Raw genomic sequence first — 19615 nt, forward strand, 5'->3', positions numbered from 1 at the left:
CGGGCGCCGGCCAGCGCTGCCTCCCGCCTCCCTCTTTCTTTCCCCTCTCGGCACGGGCGAGAGCATCTCTCCCCGGGCGCGCGGGGCGCCGCGGCTTCGGCGCCCGTCGGGCGACTGCTGCAAGGCGAGGGCCGGCGCCGGGGCGAGACCGTGTCTTGCGCCTCCGGTAAGCAGGGGAGTTGCCCCGTGTGGGAGTCGGTCGGTGCCGCTGCGGTGCCGACGGCGGGGTGGGCAGCGAAGGGCGGGCGGGCGTCCCCCTGCGAAAGGCTGGGGCGGGGGGGAAGCGGGGGGACAGCGAGGGTTTGGCGGCCTCCTGCACCCGGCGGGCTCGGGCGATCCTCCGCGGTCCCCGTCAGCGCCTTTGGCCGCGCAGGGCGAGACGCCAGGCTGAGACCTGGCAAACTCACTCCATGGGAGCCGCCATATTGCCGGCGTGGGCCGCCTGTCCAGAGCCCCAACGCCGCCCCGGGCCAGGGTGGGTTTTTGCTTGCAAACCCCTCCCTTCTGGCAAAGCAAAACCCGTGGGCAGCCGAAAAGTACAACAGCCAGAAAAAAGGAGACAAAGAAATTGGGGGGGGGGGAGATGCAAACGCCGGGGGAGCCGTGGCGAGCCGGGGAGCAGGACCGTCCTCGTCCTCGGTATCCAGCGGAAACCCCTCTTCCAGCGGTCGTTGCCGCGGGGCTCGGCTCCGCCGCGGCGAGCGATGCGGCCGGGGACGCGGGGGTCGGCCCCGACCTAGCACAGCGGAGAGACGAGTGAGGAGGGGGCTTCCCCGCGGAGCGGGGCGACGGGGCCGAGGCCGGCCGCGTCCCGGCCGTGCCGCGGGGAGCTGCTTTCCGGGCGAGACCGCCACCAGGCCCCGGCTGAAAGCCCGGGGAGACGTGTTAGTGCCGCGGGACTCACTCCTGTCATGAGTGCGCGCTGGTCTCTGCCCGAGCCGGGAGAGGTGCTGGCTGGGGTTTCGCTGGCAGAACGGGGCTTTGGGGTTAAAAGCCACCGGTTCGTTGAAAATGGTTTCTTGTTGAAACCGTCAGGCTTAATAAATGTCTCAGGTTGGGTTTAAAAAAAAAAAAAAAAAAAGACTTTTTTTGAAGTTGCTGAGAGCCCTCTTCGCCTTGCCGGAGGCCCCGTTTCAGGGCTTTCTGGTGGGAACCGCCTCTATTTGTTCATTTTGGCGCGGGAGCGAAGGCCGAAGCGCGCCGAAACGCCGTCAGGCTGCTCCGGCGCATCGGAGCCCCTTCCCCTGCCCCTCGGCGGTCAGTTTGTGAAACCATGAACCTGCTGAAACCGTGCGGTTCCCGACCTGCCCCGCCGCCGCCGGGCAGGAGGGCCGGCTCAGCCTTCGCGGGGCCGCTCCGCGCGCCCCCCCGGACCCCCGCGCCGCCGGCAGAGCCCCGCAGCCGCCCGCCCGCGTCCTGCCCGGCGCAGCCGTGGGGCAGACGCCCCCACGGGTTCCTCCTCCGCGCCGCTCCTGCCAGCCCGCTGCGCACCTCGCTTTCAGCTTACTGGCTTCTTTTTCCTTATTATTACTATTATTTTATTATTACTGTTGTTTTGAGCTCTGGGAGCAGGTTTGTCCTCGGGGAGCGGGCTCAGCCCCGGGTGCGGGATTTCAGGGCCGCCGCCGCCGCGCCTCGGGCCGTGCGCTCCCCGCAGCCCCTGTCGCGACAGCGCCTGTCGCGACAGCACCCTGCTCCCCCGCCCCGCCCCGCCCCCTTTTCTAGCCGCTGGGGGCGGGGCACCCGAAGATGCCACGCCCCTTCCCCGCAGGCCCCGCCCACTCGCCGGCTGCAAGCCCCGCCCCCGCCACGCTCCGGCGGCGCCCCGAGGCGCGGGCTGCCGGGGATTGGCTGCGGGGGGCGGCTCGCCCCGCCCCCCCCTGCGGGGCCGGTGACGTCAGGCGCGCTCCCCGCAGTGTGAATGAATCAAAGGCGGGCGGGCGGCTCGGCACGGCTCGGCACGGCTCGGCACGGCACGGCACGGCTCGGCACGGCACGGCACGGCTCGGCACGGCTCGGCACGGCTCGGCACGGCTCGGCACTGCCCGGCCCGGCCCGGCCCGGCTCAGCTCAGCGCTCGGGCGGGCAGAGCTGCGGCATCCCGGCCGCCGGGGCAGCCTGCGGGGCTGCGGGGCCGCCCGCCGCCCTTCCCTCGCCCCTGGGCTGGCTTCGGCCCCCGTGTGCGGAGGGGCGAGGAAAAGAGCCGGCTCCCTCGATTTTATTTCATTTGATTTGGTTTGATTTGATTTGATTCTCTTCTCCCCCCCACCCCGGTGCAATAAAATGATGCAAAGCTCAGCGCTGGCTGCCGAAGGGGCTGTCAAGGGGCTTCCAGAGATTCTTGGTGTGCCGATGCAACGTAAGGACGCTTTTCTCTTTTCCCCTCCTTCGGCTAATAATAAAGGAAACCGGGAGCCGCGGCGGAGCCGGGAAGGGCGGCGAGCGGCGAAAGCGGGGAGTGCGGGGCGGGCTGGGCCGGGGGCTGCTGGGCCCGGGCTTTGCCTGCGTGTGCTTTGGCCTTGGCTTTATTTTTTATTTTTTCCCCCCCTCTCCCCATGTCTAGCAGCGTTAGCAGACGTGAAGATAGGAGCGAGCGGTGGGGAGAGCAGCGCCCCGGGCAGCGCGGGGGGACGCGGCTGCGGGTGCCGGGGGGGGGCAGCCCCGCGGCGCGGTGACGGCCGGGCTCCCCCAGCCCCGACGGAGCGGTCGGCGTGTGTGTGTGTGTGTCTGTGTGTGTGTGTGTGTGTGCACGGCGCTGCGTGTGCAGGGCTGTGCGCAGGGGCAGCGGTGCCCCCCACCCGCCGCCGCGCGCCCCGAGCCCCGCTATGTCGTGTATCGCGATATGCGGAGCCTCGCACGCAGCGGGGCCGGGAAGGCGCCCGCGTGCGTGTGTGTGCGCGTTGCCTGCGTGGAGGGCCCGCTCCGCTCCCGCGCAGCACGTGTGTTAATATAGCTGTGTCTATACATACCAAAAAAGCATAGTGTAACGGATCACGTATAATCTATACAGATACGAGCAGCCTCTCCGTATGGAGACGCACGCGCGGGTGCGCTCTGCGTGGGTGTATCCATACATGTGCGAAGACACATGTATGCGTAGAGCACACGGACACGCACCCGCGCAGGATACACGCGCTGAGACACGGTGCGTGGGGGGTCCCTGATCGGGAGCCCGAGCCTCCCCCCCGGCTTTGGAGCCGGTGCCCGGGGCTCTCCGGCTCCCCCCGGCCCTGGGCGGCTTTAATTCGTTTTCGGTCTTTTTTAATTTTTGTTTTTTCCCAAGGACTCAAGCCGGTGCCACCCGCCTGCGCCAGCCCCGGCCCTGCCGCGGCGGCGAGCCGCTGCCCCCCGGTCCTCGCGTTCGTTCTTCCCTTGGCTGTATTTTCCCGGATTTACCCTTTTTTCGTTTCTGCTCTCTGCCCTAGATGGGTAAACACGCTTCTGAAACGGTATTTCTCTGCAGTAGAGAGGAGAGAAATTCCCCAACAGGGAAAGCGAGCCGAGCCGGGCAGGAGCACAGCCCGTGCCACCGCAGGGGCCGCAGAGGTCTGTCCCGCAGCCGACTCCGCGCCTTCCCTCCCGTCCCCTAATAAGACCTCGTGTGCAGAGCCGCAGAGTTACTTTTATGCCCCTGAAGCCTCATCGGCTCGACAAGAAATTAGGTGCCTAAGTCACCTCGGAGCAGCAACCACCCAGCAAAACTGCCATTTGCCCCCCCCCCCCCCCGAGTGCCAGCAGACTCTTCCCCATGACACTGCCATTTCCATAGGAACTGGTGCATTTCAGGGAGGAAATAACCGGCTTTTAAAAATTATTATTTATTTATTTAAGCACCAAAAAATACTGGCATAAACAAAATATGTGATGGGGGATGCTATGAAAGTTTTCCTTGCTGCCTATTTGGGAAAAGCTGTGTAATCCCCTTGCTGCTCCAGCACCCAGAGCCGTGCGGCCGCCGCACGCTTAGGGCCGTCAGTTCGCTATGGGAGGACGTGCTTCGGGCCCGATCCTGCACGGGTTGCACACGCGCACGGTGCCCCTGTGGCAGAGGGGGGGCTGCCCCCGGGCAGGGAAAGCCAGGGGAAATCCAGCTGCGCCAGCTGTGCCGGGGGCTGCTTTCCAGCAGCACCTCACGCCTGCAGCCCTGGGAGGTTAGCGAGCCCCTGCTATCCGAAATGCAGAAACAGCTCGAAGGCCTCTGCCTCGTGGCTGGGCGGCGAGTGAGGCTGCGCGTCCCTCCGCAGCCCGGGGTGCGTGGCCAGGGTCTGGGTCGCAGAGGCCGGGACGAAGGGCCGCGACGGCCGAGGGCTCGCTCGCTTTTGTTGTGATCCCCCTGCGCAGCGCTGGTGTGTGCGAGGGGAGAAAAACAGTTGGCATTTTTATTTCTAACGGCTATTAAATTGCAGGTTGCTCTCTGAGTTTAAACCACTGTTGAGCCTCCTTAACTTAGCGGGCACTGGGTCTTGTAGCATCAAGCTCGCCAAGAGGAGGGGAGCTGTGCCTGGGGAGCTGCCCCGCGATGAAGCTAGCTACAGCCCTGCTTTGGAGATATTATTAATAGTATTAATTATTATTACGGTTTTGCAAATCTTAGTTATGCAAAACTTCTGCCAAAGCCTGTGGGAACTGTGCCCGGGTATAGACAGCAGGAGCAACCTCTGTCCAAAGGTCTGGGGCGGGGGTGGGGGGGGGTTGATTAATTGGCACTGGGAAAGTCGTTTGCGTGCTGCGATGCAGCGAAACGGATTGGAGGTTTTTTCGCTTGTGAAGGAATGATCTTCTCCTCTTCCCCCCGAGCCGTTAGAGGAGCCCCTTGGCTGGTGCTTTTTGTCAGATCGCGCGTTTATGACAGCAGATTTCGGTGTGCGTGAGGGAAACAAAAGCGCTCCGGCCGCGCTGCGCTTGTGTGACACAGGAGTGTGTGCGTGGGTTTACGGAAAGCGTGCAGAAAGCAGGCGTGAGCCCGCTGCAGCGGCGCGGCGTGGGAGCGAGCGCGGCGGCGCAGCCGGGGCCGGCACGCGTGGGGCGGAACAGAAACGCCTTCGTGCCCCCCAAACGCAGCCTGGCGTCGGACCCGCGTTTGCAATGCACCAGCTCTGCCCCGCGTTCGTGCCTGCGGGTGACGATCCCTTCCACTTGAAAAATAAAAAAAATAAACGGGGGGGTCACTTGCAAACTTAGCGCGTGGGTCGGGTATTGCCCGGGCACGAGGGGACCGGCTGGGCGGTCTCCCAAAGCCGCCGGGGGATTGCCTCTGCGTTTGCGTTTTGAGGTTTTTGCGGGCTGAGGGATTTCTGAGGCTCTCCGCGAGTTTTTCTCTCGTTTCCGTAATCGTTTCTCTCTTTCCCGTCAGGGAGGCAGCGAGGCAAAGCTGGACCTGCCGTTTATAACTCAGTGTAACCGCCGAGCTGCTCGAAAACCCGCTGCTGGGGAAGGGGGCTTCGGGACGGACCCCAGCAAACCTTGCCAGCCCGCCGCTTGGCCGGGTCGGGGAAGGGGCTGCGGGTTTCGGTGGGTTAGTGCCAAAATTGTGCCGCTGGCCCGCGCGAGCGTCCGTCCGTGCGTCCGTGCGTCCGTGCGTCCCTCCGTCCGTCCGTCCCGGGAGCCGGCGGCGGCCGGACGGGCCGGCTCGGGGGCTGCTCCGGGCCGGGGAGGCTCCGTGCGCGGTGTCTCAGGCACCCTTTTTTTTGGGGGGGGGGGAGGGGGGGAAGGGGAAGAGAGCTGGGAGCTGGAGGCATCCGCCGCGGAGGTACCCGAAAATCCGGGCTTCGCACATCACTCAGCAACCCGCCTTTGGGCTCCGGCATCACTTCCCGCACGGCTTGGACGGTACCGGCACCTCTCCCCCCGGCCGCGCCGGGGAATCAAAGCCCCCCGCGGCTTTGCTGGTTGGAGCAGCCCGTGGACAACAATTGCTCTGGGGTTTCTGCCCGGCTCGGAATAAGTTTACCAACAGTAAAACAAGCAGCAGCCCCCCCCCCCCAACCCCCCAACAACAACAAAACCCGGGCTCGTCCCCTGCGGGCACCGAGGCAAAGGCGCGTCTCGGAAATACGGGAAATAAGTGTTTTCCGCTCCGGGCGCCCCTTTCCCGGGACACCCGGGTGGCAGAGCCAGCGGTGGAGGGCTGCGAAGCGCGTTGTTTTATTACGCACAGGGCGCAGGAAAAAGCGGCCAAGTTTGCGCCGGTTGCGGGCGCCCGTCGGCAGCCCGCAGAAAGCGGCTCCCTGCGGGGTTTTTTTCGGAATATCTTCCGGACACGGGGAGGAAGACGTTGCAATGTTTGTTGCCGTTGTTCGCTTGTTGGAATTAAGCTGCGTTGTTGCCTTTAAGACTGAGAAAGCTGCCGTGTTTGTTTGCTAGTGCGGGCGGGCGGCGGGAGTGTATTTGTTTCTGAAATAAATGAAAAAGATTTACTCTTCAATAACGACAAATGCACCTACCTAGAGACGATGATGTGGCACACGCCATCATGTATCTTACCATTTTTGATATGCCTCTGAAATAGGATTAACAATTGAAATTTGGAAAACAGAGCGCGTAGCTATTGTTGGCTGCAGAGGTGGCGTTACTGATATCGGAAATGCTCTGAAAGGAGAGAGCTAATAATTCACATTTGGAAGAAACCCACATTTTCAGAGCAAGAACGAGAAGAGGGACCTATGGCATCTATATATACGGTTTTTATTTATGCTAGTGTAGTTAATGCAACAGACTTAAAGGTCAGCAATAAATGTGGTCTGAATTAATTCTGGCTGTAACTGCCTAACCAACCTGGTAAATTATGAAATAAACTGGCTTCACTTGAGATTCCTGTCAGTACCTAAAATTGTTTTAAATAATGTTGTTTTAGACAGTAACAATATAATTTTCAGCTGTGCTCAAAACACTCTTCATTTTCCGAGAGACTATTACTCATATGAGGTGTCTCCTTTTTTTCTGTCCTCTTCTTTTTCCTTCTTTCCTTTTTCCTTATTTCCTTTTTTCCTTTTTTATTTTCCTTCTTTCCTTTTTCCTTCTTTCCTTTTTCCTTCTTTCCTGCTTTCCTGCTTTCCTTCTTTTTGCTTTCCTTTTCCTTTTTCTTTCTTTCCTTCTTTCCTTCTTTCCTTCTTTCCTGCTTTCCTGCTTTCCTCTTTCCTTCTTTTCTCTTTCCTTTTCCTTTTTCCTTCTTTCCTTTTTTCTTTTTTCCTTCTTTCCTTCTTTCCTTTTTCCTTCTTTCCTTTTTTCCTTCTTTCCTGCTTTCCTGCTTTCCTCTTTCCTTCTTTTCTCTTTCCTTTTTCCTTTTTCTTTCTTTCTTTTTTCCTTCTTTCCTTTTTTTTCTTTTCTTCCCCCTCATGCCCTCGGGAAGGCCAGGGGTGGGGGAGCAGGAGCCTCCCCCTTTTCCCCGACAGGCCGTTGCCCTGCGCGGGAGCCTAACGGGACTCGCCTGCCCCCGGGACGGCGGCGGGCGCGGGGCTGAGCCCGGACCGCGGTGGGACGGAGCCCCGAGCGGTTACGGAAACGGAGGCGAGGGATCGCTATGTCGCGCTCGCAAAGTGACACCTGCTTGTCCGAGCAGCAGCTCTCGGGTGCTCGGGGCCACTCGGCGAGCGGCTCTAGCGCAGCCACAGTTTCTGTCTGTCTGGCTTATATTTTTCCTTTCCTTGTAGGCTGGCTTTGATGAGCTGATGTGCATGAGGGCTTTTTTTAATGCCGGTCAATAAAGAAGGCAATCAGCTCAGCTAGTTCGTTTGGATAGAAGAGAGTAGCTCCTAATCCGGTGCAGGATTTGTGGTAGCGTTGAAAAAAAAAAAAAGAAAAAGAAAAACCCGCACAGATATTTACTGTCAGCCGCTCTCCCGGCACCGGTGCTCCCGGCAGGAGAGGGAGGCAGACCTTATGCATAAACATCTCTGGTGCTATTACACTCCAGCTATGGGTATGTTTTTTTCCAAAATCAATCTTCTTTCATGCGTGCTTGTCAGCATTATGTGCATTGCTTTTACTGGGCAATCTTCTCTTGCAGACTTTTACAGCACCGCCTGTTTATGCTGAACGGTGGTCAGACAGAAACAGATAAATACCCAGCTATCCAGATGTCTGTAAGCTGTCCAGCTGCAGACAGACATCACATATGACTCTAGATGGCTGGATATATATCTTGCCTTATGAAAAGCCCTCCCACGCCAACCATCCCAAAGGATCTTCCCGAAGCACAAACGCTCTGGAAGGTGACTGTCCCCCTGCGAAATGCCGTCGCTGGGGGCACGGTACAAGGTAGCTATTTAACAGCTCCCAGCAGATCCCCCCCGAGCTTTTGAGAGAGAGAAACGTCCCTCATGCGTCGTGCCGGACTGGCTCCCGTTTGCTTCCTGCGCCGTCGCTGTGCCTCGCTGTGGGCTTCCTTCAGCCCCGATTTTCCAACCATTTCCAGGGACAGAGGGCTGTAAAACCCCGAGCGGCCCGGAGAAAGCAGACAGAAACGCACTGCCGCGTGTAACGTGAAAACGAGGGCCTCGGTGACCACGCTGGTGCTGGGCTGAAGGTGAATGCAAAGTGACGACCTCTTTTTCGTGTCCCCCGAGCTGCAAATAGGCGAGGAGGCTACCGCCAGTGCCACGGGGCTGCCTGCCTTAGGCGTCTTCCTAGGCACGCGCGGGTGGCCGCTGCTGGCGAGGGGGCACTGGGCAGCCACTGGTCTGCCCAGGGTGGTCAGTGCGGGCGGTTCCTGCTCGCAGGAGGAAGTGGGAGCAGAGCAGAAAAGACATTCGCGCACATTGATGAAATCTAGATTTTCTGTTTTCCCCTTGGTGCCAGGCGGGAGGGAAGAGGCTTGAAAGAGGGCAGAGGGCCGGCCGGGAGGGGGCACGTCTCAGGGCAGGGCTTGGTGGGACGCCGGCTCCTCGTCTCCCAAAGGTGCCGTCTGGCTCTAGCGTCCTCCAGCCTCGGCTCCGGCCAAACATGCGGCGGGACCACGGTGCCGGCGAGCGGGGTGCGTGCGCAGGGGGGAGCCGAACAGGGAGGGGGCCAGGGAAGAGGGACTCCCCCGGGGGTCACCCTGCTCACGCGCGTGTGTCTGTGCTCCCCGCCGCGCCGTGCTGGCAGCCCACAGGGCCACCGCCGAGGACGCAGGCCGGGTGTCCCCTGGGGTGGGACTTGCCCAGGACGGGGCTGGTTGTGCTGGTCTGTCCAAGGCCAGAGCTCTTGTTGCACTGTCTTTTCGGCTGGGGCTGGGCCTCGGCGCTGGATGCCCACGGAAACGGGCATGTGGCTGCGAGCAGGGCTTTTACCTTTGCTGCTTCTCATCATGTGAGGTTGCCGTTAGTGGTGGGGTGGAGAAGACCAGTGCCCGGAGACCTGGCTTGGAGCTGGGAGCCCCCTGGAGCCTGCCTGGCCCCTGATCCAGAGCAGGCAGGAGGTTGCCAGCAAAGACAAAGTTTGCAGTAACTTGTCCACGTTGCTGCTCCCCATGCCAGCTCTCCTCCTGAGCGTGGCCGGGGATGCCCAGCACGTCCGGGCTGTGGCCAGGTCCTCTCTCTGTGCAGCGGCTCTTTTCTGCAGGGACGCCCTGGAGGGGACCTGGGTGGATCAGGGATGAGCCACCTCTTATCGAGGAGATCCCATAAGATATCGGGGAGGGCCTTGCTATGGCCAGAGAAACTTGCGGGGCACCCGCTTCCCTTTGGGGATGGAAGAAGTGGGCCAGAGGGCTGCTCAACGGCGAGCCCGCAGGGACAAGGGTGGCAGAGGACAGGAGGTGGCCTAAAAAACCAGGGTGGGGAAGAGAAGCCCAAGAGGCACATGCATGGCGGGGCTGGGGGCTCTGAGTACCCCGGGGGGGGGGGTCTGGCAAATGCTTGTGAGCGAAGAGGCCCTGGGACACCAGCAAAGCGAGGGGTGGCAGGGCATCGACGGGACATTTCCGGGTGACGCGTGGTCCTGCGAAGCACCAGCACACACCTGCCCTGGCCCGGGGGGGGTTTGGGCACTAGCGGCTGGCGGAGAGGGCGGCGCGGGGTGGGGGGCCGCGGGCGCTGACGCCGCTCTGCTCTCTCTTTGCCGCCCGCCGCCTCGGCAGAGATCCCCCAGTGCGCCGGCTGCAACCAGCACATCTTGGACAAGTTCATCCTGAAGGTCCTGGACAGGCACTGGCACAGCTCCTGCCTCAAGTGCGCCGACTGCCAGATGCAGCTGGCTGACCGCTGCTTCTCCCGGGCCGGCAGCGTCTACTGCAAGGAGGACTTCTTCAAGTGAGTCCCCGCGCCGCGCCGGGACTCGCCCGCTGCTTTTTTTTTTTTAAGCCCAAGTGTTTAAATAAAGGGAATTTGGCTGCTTTAGAGCGGCCGCAGGCTGAATGCTATTTGTTGAGCTTTAACCTTCTTAAAGACCCAAATCTCTCTAATACTCCCTGCCCTCCCCCTGCCCACCCCTTCCCTATCACGTTTTTAAACCCAAATTGGACTAAAGGTTCGGCTCGCTAATCGCCCGGCCCCGGCGGGCACATCTGTGCGGCTCGGAGCTAGAGGGCAGGAGAAACCCGCACAACGGCGGTGCCGCCGCCGCCGGCCCCAGCGCCTCCGCTCGCCTCCCGGGGAGGGGGGGGTTCGCCGCCGCCGCCGCTTCGCTCTCTTCAGCTTTTTAATCTTGGTTCCCCCCCCCCCGCCACCACCACCGCGGTAGTGTAAAACGTTATTACACGCCGGCCGGCCGCCCGGCGCGGGTGAGGCCGAAGGGGAGCGGACGGTGCCGACCACCGCGCTCGGACCCCTGGTTCGCCCACCCTCCGTTATTTACCGGGATCCCTCTCCCCGGCTAATCCCGGCTCGGGTTCCCGCGGCCGCCGGCCCGTGAGCCGGCCGCCCAGAGCCGCGTCCTGGCTGGAGCGACGTGGGGCTGAGACCTTGCGCCTTCGAGGCACCTGTGTCGCCTTTCCCGCGCGGTCAGCTGGGAGGGCGGCGAAGGCCGAGCTTCATCCCCTGCCCGCCCGCCCGGCTAAACCGCGAAACGGCGATTACACACCCGCGTTAATCCCCGAGGCAGGACTTTCCCTGACGCGAGCCCGGCTTAGCGGGGCTGGGGGCTGCCCTGCCCGTCTCGGCTGCTTTCCTCGCGGCCCTGGGGGGGTACGTGCTGATTAATGGGCCGGGGCTGGTGAAGCCCTTTGAGGCCGTGGTGTAAACACAAGTCAGGCAATGCAAACGCTGTTACTGAAGCGGAAAGCTGCCAGGCGGGCGGGCGGCGAGGAGCCGTCTGTGCTGGCGCGGATGGGGCCAGTATCCAGCGGGGCTTCTGCCACGGCCCGGCAGCGGCTGCAGGCTCCCTGCTAACGTTTCGCCTGTGATATATATATATTTTTTTCCAGCCTATTAATCTCGAAGTCATTTAAATAGTTGCCCAAAAGGTGCAGGTAATCAATGTTAATTAGAGTTGAAAGATCAGCGACTTTCTTAGATTAGGTCCTGCCTAGATTATTTTGTGCCAATCAATAGCTTTACGGCCTTCACTCACTCACGCCGTGCGCCTTTATTTCAGCCGCTCGTCGATTCAGGGGTAGGCGACCTGCGGCGGACGCGGGGATTTAGGACAAAGTTGCTCTCGAAGCCTGGAGAGACAGGGCAGGAGGCAGCTTTGCCGCCGAGGTACCTGCTCCGCCACCGGCCAGGCTGCGGTTTGCAGCATTTAAGCGGCGGTAGCGGGTGGAAACCGCAGGCCACCCGGGGAGGCACCAGTTAAAGGGGGCCATTAAAACCCAGCCTTGACCGGCTCCGTCAGGCCACTCGCTGACGCTTGAGGAGGATAAAACCCCACCGGGCGAAGGGTCACGCATAATTAGACCCATCACCGTTTTAAAGTCCCCCCCACCCCGTCCACCGCCCTCGCGGCCAGCCCCCCGCCCCAGGCGCCCGTCCCGCGGGGCGCTCACGGCCGCCGCTTCTCCTTGCAGGCGTTTCGGGACAAAATGCACGGCCTGTCAGCAGGGCATCCCCCCCACGCAGGTGGTGCGCAAGGCCCAGGACTTCGTCTACCACCTGCACTGCTTCGCCTGCATCATCTGCAGCCGGCAGCTGGCCACGGGCGACGAGTTCTACCTGATGGAGGACGGGCGGCTGGTGTGCAAGGAGGACTACGAGACGGCCAAGCAGAACGGTAGGCGCCGCGGGCGCCGAGGGCTTCAGCGGGTGCTGGAAGACTTGGTGGCCAGGGTGCGGGGTGCATTGTAGGGTGGTTTTTTTTTTTTTTTTACCGCCTGGGTTTTTCCGATGGTTTGGTTCAACTGGAAGTGGGAAGAGGGTTCCTCTCCGCCGGAGAGCAGCTTGGGGAGGGCGGGAGAGCTGCAGGCGGTTGGGTGCTGAGCTACAGGAGGAGCTGAAGGAACGGAGGAGGAAAGGGTTGTCCTCAGTGTTTCCGTGGCGTTGCCTTGCTCTCCTCGGGCGGAGGCACGTTGCCTCCGAGCCACGGGCGCTCAGCCCGCTGGGTGCCCGCCGCAGCCGTTGGCTCTCTTGCAGACGACTCGGAGGCGGGCGCTAAGCGGCCCCGAACCACCATCACGGCCAAGCAGCTGGAGACGCTGAAGAACGCCTACAAAAACTCCCCCAAGCCCGCCCGGCACGTGCGGGAGCAGCTCTCCTCCGAGACGGGGCTCGACATGAGGGTGGTGCAGGTAAGGCCGTGGGGACGTGTGGGGGCGGAGGGGGGCCCGGCGCGTGGGAAACAGCCGGTCCCAGCTTCAGGCCCCGCTGCCAGCCCGGAGCGGGTTCGTCCCGTAGCGAAGGGCTTGGACCCCGTGCGCCAGGCATGGGAGGCCTGGGCGGTGGGGCGGGGGTGCTGGGCTCTGGCGGGTCTGGGTGCTGGTGTGCCGGGCTGCCAGGGTGTGCTGGGGTGCTGAGGTGCCAAGGATGCTGGGGGGGCCAGGGTGCTGGGATATGGGGCTGCTGGGGAGAGTGAGGTGCTGGGGTGCAGAGGGTGATAGGGGTGCCAGGGTGCTGGGGTATTGGGGTGCTGGGGATGCTAGGCTAGGATATGCTGGGGACTCTAGCCAGGGTGCTAGGATATGGGGATGCTAGTGTGCCAGGGATGCTGGGGTGCTGGGGAAGGTGGGGTGCCAGGGTGCTGGGATATTGAGGTGCTGGGGTGCCAGGGTGCTGGAGATGCAGGGGTGCTGGGATATCGGGGTGCTGGGGTGCCAGGGTGCTGGGGCAATGGGATGCTGGGAATGTTGGGGTGCCAAGGTGCTGGGGTATTGGGGTGCTGGGATGCTGGGGTGCTAGGATATGGGGATGCCAGTGTGCCAGGGATGCTGGGGTGCTGAGGTATGGAGGTGCTGGGGATGTTGGGGTGCCAGGGTGCTGGGATATTGGGGTGCTGGGATGCTGGGGTGCTAGGATATGGGGATGCCAGTGTGCCAGGGATGCTGGGGTGCTGAGGTATGGAGGTGCTGGGGATGTTGGGGTGCCAGGGTGCTGGGATATTGGGGTGCTGGGATGCTGGGGTGCTAGGATATGGGGATGCCAGTGTGCCAGGGATGCTGGGGTGCTGAGGTATGGAGGTGCTGGGGATGTTGGGGTGCCAGGGTGCTGGGATATTGGGGTGCTGGGATGCTGGGGTGCTAGGATATGGGGATGCCAGTGTGCCAGGGATGCTGGGGTGCTGAGGTATGGAGGTGCTGGGGATGTTGGGGTGCCAGGGTGCTGGGATATTGGGGTGCTGGGATGCTGGGGTGCTAGGATATGGGGATGCCAGTGTGCCAGGGATGCTGGGGTGCTGAGGTATGGAGGTGCTGGGGATGTTGGGGTGCCAGGGTGCTGGGATATTGGGGTGCTGGGATGCTGGGGTGCTAGGATATGGGGATGCCAGTGTGCCAGGGATGCTGGGGTGCTGAGGTATGGAGGTGCTGGGGATATTGGGATGTCAGGGTGCTGGGGTAATGGGATGCTGGAGATGCTGGGGTGCTGGGATATCAGGGTGCTGGGGTGCCAGGGTGCTGGGGTAATAGGATGCTGGGAATGTTGGGATGACAGGGTGCTGGGATATGGGGATGCCAGGAATGCTATGATGCTGGGGTATGGGGGTGCTGGGGATGGTGGGGTGCCGGGATAGTGTGGTGCTGGGGTATTGGGGTGCTGGGATGCCAGGGGGGCTGGGGTAATTGGGGTGCTGGGATATGGGGATGCCAGGGATGCTATGATGCTGGGGTATGGGGGTGCTGGGGATGTAGGGGTGCTGGGATAGTGTGGTGCTGGGATAGTGGGGTGCTGGGATGCCAGGGTGCTGGGGTATTGGGGTGCTGGGATGCCAGGGGGCTGGGGTAATTGGGGTGCTGGGATATGGGGATGCCAGGGATGCTATGATGCTGGGGTATGGGGGTGCTGGGGATGTTGGGGTGCCAGGATAGTGAAGTGCTGGGATGCCAGGGGGCTGGGGTACTGGGGTGCTGGAGGTGCTGGAGGTGCTGGGGTAATGGGATGTTGGGGTGCTGGGATGCCAGGGTGCCAGGATATGGGGGTGCCAGAGTGCTGGGGATGCTAGGGTGCTGGGGTATGGGGGTGCCAGTGTGCCGGGGATGCTAGGGTGCTGGGGTATGGGGGTCCTGGACATGCTGGGGTGCCAGGGTGCCGGGATATTGGGGTGCTGGCATGCCAGGGGGCTGGGTATTGGGGTGCTGGATATGCTGGGGTGCTGGGGTGCTGGGGTGCTGGGGTATTGGGATGTTGGGGTGCTGGGATGCCAGGGTGCCGGGGACGCTGGGCTAGGGGTTGCCAGGCTGCCGAGGTGCCGGGGGGCCGGGGGCCGGGGCGGGCGGTGACGGCGGGGCGCCGCGGCCCAGGTGTGGTTCCAGAACCGGCGGGCCAAGGAGAAGCGGCTGAAGAAGGACGCGGGGCGGCACCGCTGGGGGCAGTTCTACAAGAGCGTCAAGCGGAGCCGCGGCGGCGGCAAGCTGGAGAAGGAGAGCTCGGCCGAGGACTGCGGCGTCAGCGACAGCGAGCTCAGCTTCCGCGGTGAGCGGGGCGGCGGGAGGGTGGCCGGAGAGGGGCGGCCGAAACCACCCCAGCCGGGGCGGCTGCTCACCCCGCGCCCTCCCCTCCTCTCTCGCCGGCAGACGACCAGATCCTCGCCGAGCTCGGCCACGCCAACAGGGTTTACGGCGGCGGCGGCGGCGGCGGCGGCGGGGACGTGCCCGGCGGGCAGCTGCTCAACGGCGGCTTCTCCATGGACGGCACGGGACAACCCTACCAGGACTTGCGGGACGGCAGCCCCTACGGCCTGCCGCAGTCGCCCTCGTCCATCGCCTCGCTGCCGGTGCCGCCGCCCTTGCTGGAGTACGCCATGGACAACGGCCTGGGGCTGGCGGCCCCCGGCGGGCCGGGGGGCGGCCAGGCGCTGCGGGCCCTGGCCCCCGGCCCCACCTCCGACATCTCCACGGGCAGCAGCGTGGGCTACCCGGACTTCCCCACCAGCCCGGCCTCCTGGCTGGACGACATGGATCACCCGCCTTTCTAAGCGCCCGCCGGCACCTCGACGGCCGCCCCGGGCTTTGAGGTGGGGGGGAACCGGCCGAGGCGGCGCCGGCGCGCAGCCCCGCCGCGGCCCTCACCGCCCGCGGCGCGCGGCCGGGCCCAAGCACAAGAGAGGCGCCGGCGGCGGGGGAGGCCGACGGCCCAGGCGAGACCGGCGAGAGCGGGTTTGCGGTAGCGCGGCAGAGGACGACATACCACCTTCCCCCCCCCCCCCAAAAAAAAAACCCCCCCACCCCCGCCGTTGCCTGCTCTTCGCTGCCGGGGTTTAAAAAAAAAAAAAGTCACACGCACAAAAATAATTAAAAATAAAGGTTTAAAAAAAAAATACACGCTGAAGCCGGTTGGGCTGCTGGCTGAGAGGCCGGCGGCGGCTGGCAGCGCCCGGGGCCGGAGGCGGCGGGTTCGCCGGGGCGGCGGCGAGCTGGGGTCGGGGGGGGGGGATCGCTGAGGGCGACGGGGCTGGGGGGGTCCAAAAAATATAGAAACAGACGCCAGGAAGAAAGCACACGAGCGGTCGGGCCGTGTCGCGGCCGGCCGCCCCGGCCGCGCGTGCTGGTGCTGCAGGAGGCTGGCGGCTCCCCCCCCGCCGGAGCCGGGAGCCGCGGGGCGCGCTCTCGCTCGCTCTGTCCCCCCCCCCCCAAAAACTTCGACATGCCAAACGTCACCCCTTCCTCCCCCCTTTGTCCCCCTCGCGGTGTAAATTTTGTACAGTTCCAACAAGGGAGAGTCTTGTTTCCTGGAAAAAACACAAACAACAAAAAATAATAATAATAAAAAGAAATATATCAAAGACGGCAACTTTTTTTTTTTTTTTTTTTAAATTGCCGCGTGTGTGGGGAGAGGAGCCCCCAGGGCCGGCGCGGCGTGGGGTGTCCTGCCCCCCGCCCCCCCCGGGACCCGCTGCGGCCGCTGCCCTTGGGGCGCTCCTCCCTGCCCGCAAGCCCTGGACTGCACTTTGCGACCCCCCCCTCGTCCCCAGCCCCCCCAGCCCCGGCTGCCTGCTCAGCGGGCCGAGGTTAAACCTCCGGGGCCGAGCGGGCGGCTCGTGGAGCCGGGGGCTGCGCCGGGGCCAGCCGAGCCGCAGCCCCGCGCCGGCAGCGGGAGGGCCGGGGTGAGCCGGCGAGCTGCTTCGGCCGAGCGAAACGGCTTCGCCCTGCCCGCCGCCCCTCTCTGCCGGCGAGCGGGGCCTGGCACGCCGCCGAAAACGCCCCCGCGCCGGGGTCCCGCCGCAGCCGGCCGCAGCTCCCGGCCTCCCGCGGGAGGGCCGGCGCGTCGCGGGGCCGAGAGCGATGCCAGGGCAGCCGAGCCCCGCCGTAGGCACCGGTGTGTTGGCTTCATATATTTTAATCATTTTAACATTTAATGCTTCTCAATTAAAGTGATTTCCTGGAGTAGATGCCAAGCTTAGCCCGAATGCACATTAACCACTTTCTGTAGCGGTAGTTAAAGGCACTGGGGGATTTAAACAGCAATCCACAAGGCTGCTGGGGAAAGGTTTGGCTGAATAAAGCAGATTATAAACAATAATATATGTCTTTCTCATTTTTCCCCTTCTTTTTTTGGAAAGGCTCCAAACTCACAAACAGATCTAAAGTGCTATAAACATATCCAGGGCTAAGCGCGGAGCCCCCAAATGTGCTCCCTGAAAGCACGGGCCTTGCTGCTACCGCTTTTCATCTCTGTTTTAAAAGAGAGCTTTTTTTATTACCCAACATGTCCATCAAGCCAAAGTTGCCTTCGCAATATTGACATGCACACAGGGCTCCCCTCCGCTGCGACAGATAAAATAAATCCCTGGCGAGGACAAGGTGGCGGCTGCACGTTAAGGCAGCACACAAAGGTGACCTCTCGGCTTTAACCTCGCCAGCACCTCGTCCCACAGCCAGGGCAGGGGACAAATGCGCCCTGAATTTCCACTGCTTGTGATTAAAACCAACCATCACCAGCCCGTAAGCACACTCGGCGGGAGCCATTGCTTTCCCTTGCGTAAGGGCTCAGCCGGGCGTCCGGGGCTCCCGCAGCCTGGGGGGGGGTCGGGGTGGGGGGGGAAGAATTTTTTTATTTCTCCGTTTTTCTGAGCTCTTTCTCCCTCCCACGCACGCTCCGGGGTGGATTTGCTGATGTAACCTCGGCTTCTCCCAAACTCTCCTCCCAAGACAGCTCAGAAATCAGAGAGGCTGTTGCATCTCTTCCATTGAATAAACCTCTCCCTGCAGTGATTGGAAATGACCCTACACACTGAACTCTGGCGTGTCCTGTGTGCTGGGAAGAGTATTAACGTTTATCAGCAGCTTTCTTCAAGCATGTCCCCAGATCCAGCTATTTAGGGGCTGCTTCTCTACATTAGCCTCTACGTTCGCCTGCTGCGAATCCGTTTTGCCAGGTCTCTGTCAGCACTGGACAACAAGAGCATCCATCCTCTTAACGCCTAAGGGCCATCTCTGCAGGGCTGGTGAGCGGCTGGCGAGTGGAAGCAAATAACAGTTGTGAGAGAGGCATTTCCTCTTTGCCAGCCACGTTTCAGCTAGGAAGGCAGTTTTCTCTGAGAGGTACACGGGGAGCAGACTTAAAGCTCAAGTTTCCTACTGACTTCAGAAAACCTTGGCGATGGCCCTGGAGGCGAACGGCACCCTTTTTGTTAGATAAAGGCCGAATTTTGGGAGCAGCAATGCATGCTTCCGAGGTACCCTACCACAGAAACAGGCCTGAACGCTCCCTTACACCCGCTGCGAGGCGCAGGAGCGCGACGATGCCTCTCAGCAAGAGCTCCAGCAGCAGAGAGGCCAGTGATTACCGCATGAAAAAAGCAGGGCACAAAGCCGGGCACCCAAGCAGGGGTCTTCAAAAGCACGGAGACCACCACAGCAGTTCCCAGGCATTTCAGACCTCTCAAATATTGGGTTAATGAAAGTAAGTTGACATGGCCAACAGGGGAATGCATAGCTGGTGAGCCCAAGCCATTTCGTCACCACCACCAAACCAGTCCTAGCCACCACGCGCACGAACAGCAGCAGTAGCACTTTGGCTTCTAAGTGGCTACTGGCGGAGTTCAAGCCAGTTCAGCAAACTTTGTCAGCGTTAGCAAAAGCTGGCAACGGCCTGCAGCAGCCACGAGGGGCCAAAAACCACATATGCCTCGTTTCCAGCCAGTCTTTAGTAGAGGGAACATTCCCATTTATTTTACTGAGCCTGGATGCAGTGCAGAAAGGACTTGATGGCAAACAGCTTCCTGTTACAGTGATGGAGCTTTTATAAGTCCCCTCCACACTGTAAATCTCCTTGTCCGGGGAAGAGCAAACAGCACAGCGATGCCCTGCAGCGAAACCTGCAGCCTAGTCGTGCAGCACAGACTAAGCTGAAGCGCAGCAGGGACAACACATGTGGCTCCCTCCCGGAAAGGAGTTAGGCTGAAGCACAAGCACGTTCCCCTGCAGCTCCCCGGTGCCCCAAATCGCTTCCTAACCCAACAGCACGGGCAGCCCCAGCCGGGATCCTGGCTGGCTTTCCAGCCCACCTCACCCTGGCACCTGGTGAAGCTCCACTAGGCAGGTCGTTGCCGATTTTATGGACTAACAGTGACTACTGGCAAGTGGAGGGGAACCATGAGGTTTCAAAGACAGGCTCACACATGAGACAGGGTAAGCACAGGTCTCGGTCTCTGCCCAGCTCTTACTAAAGCCCAACCCTAGCTAAGTCCTCACTGAGGACTGACACACGATGAGGAGGAACTGGAAATGCTGATCGAGGTGGGTTGCTTTATGCTGCTACATGTCACTCAGCAAAGCACTTGTACAAAGTGGCAAAAGGTTCCTCATCTCAGGGAGGTTGGCCAGTCACAAAAAACTGGTCTTACCATGTCACTGTGCATGTTCTGTGAGAGGACCATAAGGACAGACGTATGACTCTTAGCACTGCCAGACAGCTGGTGTGGAGGCCCTGCCTGCTTCTGCTCTGTATTTTGTGCCCCTTTTCTCCTCCCGTTGAAAGCTTGAGCACGAGCTTGAGGTGAAAGCTTGAAAGAATATCTCAGAGCGCTCTGACAGCTCTGAGCTGCCTCTCCTCCTAACAGCTCCCAAGGAACCGAGTCACTCCCTGAAAGATAAACACGCAGGGACGCCGTC

At 61.7% G+C, this 19615-nt stretch overlaps 1 protein-coding gene across 1 annotated transcript; it reads left to right on the plus strand.

Moving 5' to 3' along the window:
* The first annotated feature begins 1921 nt into the window (after positions 1-1921).
* LHX4 (LIM homeobox 4) lies at positions 1922-15477 on the plus strand. Its single transcript, XM_068952107.1, has 8 exons — positions 1922-2058; positions 2092-2106; positions 2253-2359; positions 10058-10229; positions 11924-12126; positions 12486-12640; positions 14804-14975; positions 15077-15477. The coding sequence occupies exons 1-8, from the start codon at positions 1922-1924 to the stop codon at positions 15475-15477; spliced, it is 1362 nt and encodes a 453-aa protein (XP_068808208.1).
* The last annotated feature ends 4138 nt before the right edge of the window (positions 15478-19615 follow it).

The sequence above is a fragment of the Struthio camelus genome, chromosome 8 (assembly GCF_040807025.1).
Source record: "Struthio camelus isolate bStrCam1 chromosome 8, bStrCam1.hap1, whole genome shotgun sequence".
NCBI classification, from domain to species: Eukaryota; Metazoa; Chordata; class Aves; order Struthioniformes; family Struthionidae; genus Struthio; species Struthio camelus.

Excerpts from the sequence above, each read along its gene's own strand:
- LHX4 (XM_068952107.1), top strand. The coding sequence starts at position 1,922 with ATGAATCAAAGGCGGGCGGGCGGCTCGGCACGGCTCGGCACGGCTCGG. Across the intron at positions 10,230-11,923 it reads TGCAAGGAGGACTTCTTCAA|GCGTTTCGGGACAAAATGCA; the intron begins GTGAGTCCCCGC and ends TTCTCCTTGCAG. Across the intron at positions 12,127-12,485 it reads CGAGACGGCCAAGCAGAACG|ACGACTCGGAGGCGGGCGCT; the intron begins GTAGGCGCCGCG and ends GCTCTCTTGCAG.